The 10,239-nt window shown below is 45.1% G+C and overlaps 2 protein-coding genes across 2 annotated transcripts; both read left to right on the forward strand.

Moving 5' to 3' along the window:
- The first annotated feature begins 255 nt into the window (after positions 1 to 255).
- Positions 256 to 4,633, forward strand: LOC148883839 (heat shock protein HSP 90-alpha 1). Its single transcript, XM_089022807.1, has 11 exons — positions 256 to 412; positions 1,055 to 1,204; positions 1,422 to 1,788; positions 1,947 to 2,080; positions 2,160 to 2,465; positions 2,551 to 2,716; positions 2,811 to 3,001; positions 3,076 to 3,223; positions 3,316 to 3,584; positions 3,662 to 3,995; positions 4,096 to 4,633. The coding sequence occupies exons 2-11, from the start codon at positions 1,055 to 1,057 to the stop codon at positions 4,203 to 4,205; spliced, it is 2,175 nt and encodes a 724-aa protein (XP_088878933.1). The 5' UTR covers positions 256 to 412; the 3' UTR covers positions 4,206 to 4,633.
- A 240-nt stretch (positions 4,634 to 4,873) lies between these two features.
- LOC148883840 (heat shock protein HSP 90-alpha) lies at positions 4,874 to 10,194 on the forward strand. The gene is made up of 11 exons (XM_089022785.1): positions 4,874 to 5,032; positions 6,596 to 6,736; positions 6,810 to 7,176; positions 7,262 to 7,398; positions 7,483 to 7,812; positions 7,965 to 8,130; positions 8,202 to 8,392; positions 8,465 to 8,612; positions 8,688 to 8,956; positions 9,385 to 9,718; positions 9,804 to 10,194. The coding sequence occupies exons 2-11, from the start codon at positions 6,596 to 6,598 to the stop codon at positions 9,908 to 9,910; spliced, it is 2,190 nt and encodes a 729-aa protein (XP_088878911.1). The 5' UTR covers positions 4,874 to 5,032; the 3' UTR covers positions 9,911 to 10,194.
- Positions 10,195 to 10,239: the final 45 nt, after the last annotated feature.

A 10,239-nucleotide genomic window follows, 5' to 3' on the forward strand; every position in this document is an offset into this window, starting at 1 on the left:
CACGGCAGCTGATAGCCAAAGGCAATCCACAGCTGTGAGAACTTGCAGGGTGGTGGGGTGGGGGATCGTGCAGCCTAATGGCTATCAGCAAAGCTCTCTTCTTGATTGACAGGCACTGCTTGTGACTTTGCTGCCCTAAAAGGGCACATCAATTTTAAGGCTCTGGCGTTTCCAGCTCCACCCGGCCCCCCCTGGTAGTGGAAGTGTCTTTCGGGAACCTTCTGAATAGGAGCTTCTAGAAGCCCACCCCACCCTCACTGAGGTATAAAAAGACCCCCAATGTTCCATGGGAGTCTGCTTCGAGTCCAAAGACACTCACTTGGAGGGAGCAGCCACTCACGGCTCCATTTAGATTTGGAACGCTTCACAAAAGGCATCGATAGACGCGACCGCCACATATTTCATATTCAAGGTAAGTCCGAATCAAACACAATCAATGTGTAGTAATTTGTGGGGCAATTGAGTGATTTGTACATGAGTATTTTAATGACACCGAAGCAGGATATGAGCACATGGTGTGGAGGGTGACCCTGAGCCCGAACGCAATGGCAAACACCAGACACGGAGGAGCTCGGAGCAGTAGTTAATTTGACGAATGTTTATGCTCCCACAACTCTTTGCTGATAAAGACTCTCATTTCATCATAAATCAGATTCCTTGAACATAGGGGTGTTAGGTAACCCATTGAGAGGGGGATGGTCAAAGATGTTTGATTGACATGAGGGACATATGTTGGCGCAACATTAGCAGCTGCTAAGCCCCGCCTCACAACTCCATAAAGACACAACTTCGACAAGGCAATTGTGGAGCTTGCACGTTGTGTTTCGATATAGTTTTCTTCTGGTTTTCACCCATGTTCTTAAAACCCGCTAAATTGTAAAATTATCCGCAGTCCACATCTGGATATACTCTCTGAAATTAGCTGACGACCTTCTATGAATCCCACATGGTGGCCCAAGGTCATCTGGGATAGGCTCCGACTCATCCGTGCCTCCATTCCGAAAGTAGTTTAAGAGACGAATCAATTTTGAATTGGGTTTATTTTCTCTGCCAGATGCCCGAGAAGGCCGCACATGCCATGGAGGAGGAGACGGAGACTTTTGCCTTCCAGGCTGAGATTGCTCAGCTGATGTCCCTGATCATTAACACCTTTTATTCCAACAAGGAGATCTTCCTCAGGGAGCTCATCTCCAACTCCTCTGATGTAAGAATGCCTCAACACACGCGGCACAGCGTACTGTTTACAAAATACTTTAGCTAGCTGCGCATGCAAAGCACTTCTTGCGTTTAGTTTTATCACCTGATTGAATCCAACTGTGATCTTAAAGCCGAGTTACATGCTGAACTTTGATTTTTGACGGTTACGCCCGAGGTGGAAAAGAAGTAGAGCCTCTGAGTACAAATGAGATTCCCTCTGACAGGCTTTGGATAAAATCCGCTATGAGAGTTTGACCGACCCCAGCCGACTGGACTCCCGCAAAGACCTGAAGATCGAAGTCCGGCCCGACTTGCACGCTCGCACCCTGACCCTGGTCGATACGGGGATCGGCATGACCAAAGCTGACCTGATTAATAACCTTGGCACCATTGCCAAGTCTGGCACCAAGGCTTTCATGGAAGCCCTGCAGGCCGGTGCGGATATATCCATGATCGGTCAGTTTGGCGTGGGCTTCTACTCGGCCTACCTGGTGGCTGAGAAAGTGACGGTCATCACCAAGCACAACGACGACGAGCAGTACATTTGGGAGTCTGCGGCCGGGGGCTCGTTCACTGTCCGTCCTGATACTGGTAAATTAAAAAATTCTTTAACAATCAATGCACTCAATGCTTAGCTGGGATTGGCGAAAGCTCATCCACAATCCTTATTGCCGTGTTTATTTGACGACGGATGGATTTTTATCACTCCACTTATTGAGATTATTGATCTCCTGGTTGCTGCCTCTCAGGGGAGTCCATTGGCAGAGGCACAAGAGTAATCCTGCACCTCAAAGAAGATCAGACGGAATACTGCGAGGAGAAACGCATCAAGGAAGTTGTGAAGAAGCACTCTCAGTTTATCGGATACCCGATCACACTTTACGTAAGGGAGTGTGTTCAATACATTTTGTATTCCTGCAAAGGAACCGAAAAGATCATATTGAACGTCTGGTACTCTCAAGGTGGAGAAGACAAGAGAGAAGGAGGTTGATCTCGAGGCAGGAGAGAAGGAGGAGGATGCGGACAAAGACGCCGCAGAGAGCAAGGACCAACCCGAGATCGAGGACGTTGGCTCTGATGAGGACGCGGACACCAAGGAGAGCAAGAATAAGAGGAAAAAGAAGGTGAAGGAAAAGTACATGGACCAGGAGGAGCTGAACAAGACAAAGCCCATCTGGACCCGTAATCCTGATGATATCACTAACGAAGAGTACGGCGAGTTCTACAAGAGTCTCACCAATGACTGGGAGGACCACCTGGCTGTCAAGGTAAGCCAACTGCAGCTCTTTTGTCCATGAAATTACTGCAACATGATCCATCCAAGCATGTGGCTTTTTTTCGTTGGGTCTGCAGCATTTCTCCGTGGAGGGACAATTGGAGTTCCGGGCGCTGCTCTTTGTACCCAGACGAGCAGCGTTTGACCTCTTTGAGAACAAGAAGAAGAGGAACAACATCAAGCTGTATGTGCGCAGAGTCTTCATCATGGACAACTGTGAGGAACTGATTCCAGAGTATCTCAGTAAGTATCTCGTTTTAATCTAAAGGATCCCCTTCAGGTATTTTTGCTAACTCGTTCACAACTCACCATTTTGGCTTCCTTTGTTTCCTCGCAGACTTCATCAAGGGCGTGGTGGACTCTGAGGACCTACCGCTGAACATCTCCAGAGAGATGTTGCAGCAAAGCAAGATCCTCAAAGTCATCCGCAAGAACCTCGTCAAGAAGTGCCTGGAACTCTTCTCTGAGCTTGCAGAAGACAAGGACAACTACAAGAAGTGCTATGAGCAGTTCTCAAAGAACATCAAGGTAGATTGATCTCAAAGTCAACATCACTCAAAGAATCCTACAGCCAATGTTATTGACCCGCATTTATGTTTTAGCTTGGCATCCACGAGGATTCCCAGAACAGGAAGAAACTCTCAGAGATGCTGAGATACTACACTTCTGCTTCTGGAGATGAGATGGTTTCTTTGAAGGACTATGTTTCTCGCATGAAGGACAACCAGAAGCACATCTACTACATTACGGGTTTGTCATCATACTGTTGTCATCTCCACTTTTGCTACATTTGCACACTTATTTCGCATGTAAATCATATTACCAACTGACATCTGGAACAGGTGAGACCAAAGACCAGGTGGCCAACTCGGCTTTTGTGGAGCGCCTCCGTAAAGCCGGCTTGGAAGTCATCTACATGATCGAGCCCATTGACGAGTACTGCGTCCAGCAGCTGAAGGAGTATGATGGCAAGAACCTGGTCTCAGTCACCAAGGAAGGCCTTGAGCTACCCGAGGATGAGGATGACAAAAAGAAGCAGGAGGAACTCAAAACTAAGTTTGAGAACCTTTGCAAGATCATGAAGGACATCCTCGATAAGAAGATTGAAAAGGTTTGCATGCAGGAGACCCTAACTGTCTATCATTGCGTCTTTGCCGCGTAAATGACCAAATGCGGCATTCTTTCAAGGTGACGGTATCCAACCGCCTGGTCTCATCACCGTGCTGCATTGTCACCAGCACGTATGGCTGGACGGCCAACATGGAGAGAATCATGAAGTCTCAAGCCCTGAGGGACAACTCCACCATGGGCTACATGACCGCCAAGAAGCACCTTGAGATCAACCCCCTACATCCCATCGTGGAGACCTTGAGGGTGAAAGCAGAGGCGGACAAGAATGATAAGGCGGTGAAGGACCTGGTCATCCTTCTTTTTGAGACGGCACTGTTGTCCTCTGGATTCACCCTCGAGGACCCCCAGACGCACGCCAACCGCATTTACAGGATGATCAAGCTTGGTCTTGGTGAGTCATTATACATTTGTTCTTGTTTTAGTCTAGATTATCCTAAAATAATTGTGAGGAAACCTAAGACGTTCACACAAATACTGAACATTGAACACAGGCATTGATGAAGATGACTCAGCGGTTGAGGACCTCATTCAGCCTACTGAAGAAGACATGCCAGTTCTGGAGGGTGATGATGACACGTCAAGGATGGAGGAAGTCGACTAAACGGATCTGCTTTCAGTTTCACATTGTGTAATTTATTTCAGTCTTTGTTTCCAACTAACTTTCTGACATAATGTAAAAAAGGAATGAGAGCACGTGGTGTTGTCACAATAGAATCCCAGCTGCTGCTGTGAAACTACACAAAACATATTATTTTGACATGTTCCAAGCTATTCTATTTTTCTTGGTTATATATTGTACAGTCATTAATGTAGCGGTCCACTTGCCTTCGTTCAGACAACATTGGTTCATTTCCCACTGATGTCATGATAAGTGAGGACAATGTATTATTTTTTCTTTTGGTGTCTCCTGTTTAAACCACAAAGAAAAATATTAAGTCATTGGAAATATATAGCTTGTGTCTTTTGTAACTTTTTTAAATGAAATCATTCATATTTGTAATAAAATCAACCAAGTAATACAAGTGCAAATTTCCCTTGCCTTGGGTGTTTTACTGTTGCCTTTTATTTCAAGGTAATTGCGTCACAAAGTGGTTTTTGCCTAGTTATAAAATTCCCAACGTTATGGGACGTTCCATGAACCCCACGCGGTTTTTAAATTTTATTTTCGGGGGCGTTTAAATGACGTTTCACTTCAATGGCTCCCGCCCTATTTTCCTGAGCGACAGATAATTTAGACCAACCAGCGCTCGATTATTTTACCGGCTGCGTCGAAGAAGATTCCAGAGAGTTCCAGAAGCTCAGAGACCTGGTCGACGCTTCTCGAACGCCTTCGAAAGGGCAAAAAACTAGATCTGCAGTCTTCACTTGTGACACTCGTCTGAGCACTTTAACGTTCGAATTTACGCGCACCAAATACCGAGGACCAAGGTAAGGGAATAAGCCGCTGCAAATCCTGCACATTAAATCGTCATCGTCGTTCTCGTTTCACTGGTTTATCTCGTGTTATAGTATTGTAAGTGTTGTCGCGTGATGAGTACTTGCATCCCTGAAACATGTTTTTTTTTCAAGAAAATATTTTTAAATGATTTGAATATGTTGAATTGAACGATTACTGTAAACCCAATTCCATCCTTTAGTGGTGCGAATTCCATTGAAGCTAGTAGATCGTTTGATACTTTTCGCAGTATTGTTAGCAGTAAACCGGATGTTCAACCATTGATTGTAATCCTTCCATTGCGTCTTATTTAGATGTAAGAACTACATTCCCATTGTTTTATTTTAGTTTCTCGTGAAAGACGAATACATGGCCCATGACGGTGCACATGTCAGTCTAAATTTACGTGTAATGGGTATAATGCAAGATGCCAGACTAGGTTTAATTTTTTTATACACATAAGGCGTCAAAGAGACGTTTTGCAATCCTGTGAGCAAATTACTCATTGCTTCCTTGAGATTCCAATTGAAACTCCGCAGAGTACCTTCTAGAAACTCGTAGTTTCTCGGTGAGTCCGCTAGATGGCGTCGCAGAGGCGTATTACGCCATACAACTCAACCGCTTGTCAAATATGACAGTAGTTCTCCTTTTAAGTATTTTTTTTTCACAAACAGAACAATGTGTGCTAAGAATCCACGCCAAGGTAACGCTAGAAGCTGGTCTGTTTGACCTTTGAACCAAAGCGGATGAGCTTTGCATCGCCAGAGATGCAACAAAAAACGTTTTCTTCAGTATTATCACTTACCTTAATGGAAGTATTATCATAATAATAATTCACTTCATTTATAAGCGCCTTTCAAAACTCTCAAGGACACTTTACAGTCACAGGATATTTTTTCTGCGGGTGAGCAGCGGCAGCCACACGCCTTGACAAGAAACTCTGCCTCTAGGGAGAGTGTGAATTGTCAAAATATTTGCAAGCACAATCATTTAATTTCCACTCAATGTTCTATTTATTCTGACATCCAACTGTTTGGTTCGGACAATGTCTGTTGTGATCATTTCTAACAGTAGGGTTTGACAGGTGAGGGAAGTCAAAATATTTGCAGCATCTAGCTTCTTTATTTTCAGGCAATTTAGTAGTGGACATCAGTAGTGCTGTGGTTAGGACTTTACAGCTGTGCTATCATATAAAGTATGTTCTGTCCTCCATGTAAATTGGGGTTTATGTCATCATAGGACCGGAACGTCATAGGAGTCGTGAAACACTTGCGTCCAAAGCGTTCTCAGAACAGATTGTCATGGGATTTTAACTTCAAGACCCAAAGGGGATTAAAGGCGGGTTAAGGCAGTCTGTTGAACTACCTGCTTTGCTGACACTTTTCTATGCCTAAATCACTGGCCATTATTAAGACGCTGAAGTTTCAATTTGTTAGTTTGTCATAAAAAAAAAATACAACTGACCCAACTCGTATCGGGACAAGCATGGTTGAAAATGAATGGCTAATGATGCTGACTACTTATATTTTAATGTTCATACATCTCTTGTGCTTCAGATGCCTGAGGATCATCCAATGGAGGAGACGGAGACCTTTGCCTTCCAGGCTGAGATTGCTCAGCTGATGTCCCTGATCATCAACACCTTCTATTCCAACAAGGAAATCTTCCTCAGGGAGATCATCTCCAACTCCTCTGATGTAGGTTGCTAAATGGTCAGAGTTGTCATATGACTGAAGGTGAATTGAATAATTATTGAATTTCTCTCTGTAGGCTTTGGACAAAATCCGCTATGAGAGCCTTACCGACCCCTCCCAGTTGGATTCCGGCAAGGAGCTGAAAATTGAAATCATTCCCAACAAAGAAGAGCGCACCCTCACCCTGGTCGATACGGGTATCGGCATGACCAAGGCGGATCTGATCAATAATCTTGGCACCATTGCCAAGTCGGGCACCAAGGCTTTCATGGAAGCCCTGCAGGCCGGAGCTGATATCTCCATGATCGGTCAGTTCGGTGTGGGCTTCTACTCGGCCTACCTGGTGGCCGATAAGGTGACGGTTGTCACCAAACACAATGACGACGAGCAGTATGTTTGGGAGTCCGCGGCCGGGGGCTCGTTCACAGTCATGGTGGACAAGAGTGAGTACATACAGTTCACTTAGCAGAAGTCTTTTTACACAAAGGGTGTTATCTGCAACGCAAGTTGACACTTTTTCCCCATCAGCTAATGAACCGATTGGTCGTGGAACCAAGATTATTTTGCACCTGAAAGATGACCAGATGGAATACATTGAGGAACGGAGGGTCAAAGAGATTGTGAAGAAGCACTCTCAGTTTATCGGCTATCCCATCACCCTCTATGTAAGTGAAAGGAGACAATCAGTTCATCTCAATTAAAATGTTTAATTATTGTTGTTACATTTATTCCTTATTGTATTTCTTCAGGTTGAGAAGGAGCGAGACAAGGAGGTGAGTGACGATGAGGCTGAGGAGGAAGGCGAGGAGAAAGAAAAAGAGAAGGACAAAGACAAGGATGAGGAGGAGCAGGACGACGACCAGCCCGAGGTGGAGGATATCGGCGAGGATGACGATGAGCATGACAAGTCTTCGGACAAGAAAAAGAAGAAGAAGATCAAGGAGAAGTATATTGACCAGGAAGAGCTGAACAAAACCAAGCCTCTTTGGACGCGCAGTGCCGACGATATCACCAATGAGGAGTACGGCGAGTTCTACAAGAGCCTTACCAATGACTGGGAGGAGCACTTGGCTGTCAAGGTTGGTCTGGTGTGGAAAAAGTACTGCCCCTCTGTACGAAAGAGGAATAGCAGAGATACTTGAGAATAATGTTTACATTTCTAAATTCCGGTGTTGTAAGTACTATGGAGGAGAATCCCCTGAAATAATATGAATGCATTTATTTGTAACAGCACTTCTCAGTGGAGGGGCAGCTGGAGTTCCGCGCCCTGTTGTTTGTGCCTCGCCGCGCACCGTTTGACCTCTTTGAGAACAAAAAGAAGAAGAACAATATCAAACTTTACGTGCGCAGAGTCTTCATCATGGACAACTGCGATGAGCTCATTCCAGAGTACCTCAGTGAGTACAGACTTCCCGCAGAGCATGTTTTGGTTCCTGGACAAGCTGTTCATAGTCTTCCTCTCTCTCAGACTTCATCAAGGGCGTGGTGGACTCTGAGGACCTGCCCCTGAACATCTCCAGGGAGATGCTACAGCAGAGCAAGATCCTCAAGGTCATCCGCAAGAACCTGGTTAAGAAGTGCCTGGAACTCTTCACAGAGCTCTCTGAAGATAAAGACAACTACAAGAAGTGTTATGAGCAGTTCTCAAAGAACATCAAAGTTAGTGGTTGACAAAAGTCGGCATCCCTCGTCGACTCTGACTTGTTTTACTGACACATTTATTTTTTGCAGCTCGGCATTCACGAAGATTCCCAGAACAGGAAGAAGCTGTCAGAGCTGCTAAGATACTACACTTCTGCTTCCGGAGAGGAGATGGTTTCTCTGAAGGACTATGTGACGCGCATGAAGGACAACCAGAAACATATCTACTACATCACAGGTGAACATGTCGCTTATGTCCGTGTCTTGATAAGCAGTTGAAACCGTCATACTTATGGAAACGTCTTCCTTTCAGGTGAAACCAAAGACCAGGTGGCCAACTCGGCCTTTGTGGAGCGGCTCCGTAAAGCCGGTTTGGAGGTCATCTACATGATCGAGCCCATCGACGAGTACTGTGTTCAACAGCTGAAGGAGTTTGAGGGCAAGAACCTGGTCTCGGTTACCAAGGAAGGCCTTGAACTACCCGAGGATGAAGATGAAAAGAAGAAGCAAGAGGAGAAAAAGGCTCAGTTTGAAAACCTGTGCAAGATTATGAAAGACATTTTGGAGAAGAAAGTAGAGAAGGTAAGCACATTTTTAAAACATTGACTGCAGAAGAGCATTTTTTTTGACTCTGTGTCCCTTGTCGAGCAGCTTTAGAAGCACGCCAGTGTCTGCCATGGGATAAGATTTCTATTTATACCATCAAGCAAAAAAAAGCTGTATTTTGTTTTTCTACTTCTTTCTTTCCTTTCCTCTTCCTTTCATAACTTCGCTGCTGCGAAATGTAAATTTCTCCACTGCGAGACGAATAAAGGTACATCCAATCAAAAAACAAACAAACCGGAAGTTGAAACCTACCACAGTTAACTGAAAATGGAGCCATAAATTTCCCACTTTGTGACTCAAGTGCACCATAACTGTCACAATCTCTTTATTTGTCCATGTTTGCGCTGTCTGAGAACCCGGTTGAAGTCAACAATTGAATATATCCAACTGGATTTCCTCCACAGGTCACGATCTCCAATCGCCTGGTAACGTCCCCCTGCTGCATTGTGACCAGCACGTACGGCTGGACGGCCAATATGGAGAGGATCATGAAGGCCCAGGCCCTCAGAGACAACTCCACCATGGGCTACATGGCAGCCAAGAAGCACCTGGAGATCAACCCCGAACACCCCATCATGGGGACGCTGCGAGAGAAAGCAGATGCGGACAAGAACGACAAGTCTGTGAAGGATTTGGTCATCCTTCTGTTCGAGACGGCACTGCTGTCCTCTGGATTTACGCTGGACGACCCACAGACTCACTCCAATCGCATCTACAGGATGATCAAGCTTGGTCTCGGTGAGTAGTTGAACAAGCTGTTTTCCTACTGAGCCACTTTCCGTTCATCATGATGGAAATGTGCAATTCCTGACGATGTTTCCAGGCATCGACGAAGAAGATCCGAGTCCGGATGAAATCACCGGCCCCGTTGAGGAGATGCCGCCATTGGAAGGTGACGACGATACATCCAGGATGGAGGAAGTGGACTAAAACCGCTCCCCACACCCACGGTTACATCTTGTTAAAGTTATCCGAGCGCACTGTTAATATTGGAACACACCCTTAACTTGTCCCTGTAGTACCCCCCCAATGCGGTTGCAATTCTGATTGTTTCAAACTTGCCACTTTTTGTATTTGTTTTTCTATTCTATTATTTTATTTACGTCTAAGCATTCCATGTTTGACTTGAACTGCAAATACAGTCCAAGATAGTGAAGCTGTAAAATGTGATTGGGAACCTTGAATAAACTGACATACAAACATAATGAAAAAGACTGGTTGATCGAATTGATTTTTTTTTTAAATAGCAACTGTGTGTC

This window comes from Hippocampus bargibanti, linkage group LG19 (assembly GCF_051943395.1).
Source record: "Hippocampus bargibanti isolate YZ-2025 linkage group LG19, ASM5194339v1, whole genome shotgun sequence".
Lineage (NCBI taxonomy): Eukaryota > Metazoa > Chordata > Actinopteri > Syngnathiformes > Syngnathidae > Hippocampus > Hippocampus bargibanti.

Coding starts and splice junctions, on each gene's coding strand:
- LOC148883840 (XM_089022785.1), top strand. CDS start 6,596: ATGCCTGAGGATCATCCAATGGAGGAGACGGAGACCTTTGCCTTCCAG. Junction 7,399..7,482: donor GCTATCCCATCACCCTCTAT/GTAAGTGAAAGG, acceptor GTATTTCTTCAG/GTTGAGAAGGAGCGAGACAA. Junction 8,613..8,687: donor ACATATCTACTACATCACAG/GTGAACATGTCG, acceptor TCTTCCTTTCAG/GTGAAACCAAAGACCAGGTG.
- LOC148883839 (XM_089022807.1), top strand. CDS start 1,055: ATGCCCGAGAAGGCCGCACATGCCATGGAGGAGGAGACGGAGACTTTT. Junction 1,205..1,421: donor TCATCTCCAACTCCTCTGAT/GTAAGAATGCCT, acceptor TCCCTCTGACAG/GCTTTGGATAAAATCCGCTA. Junction 3,002..3,075: donor AGTTCTCAAAGAACATCAAG/GTAGATTGATCT, acceptor TTTATGTTTTAG/CTTGGCATCCACGAGGATTC.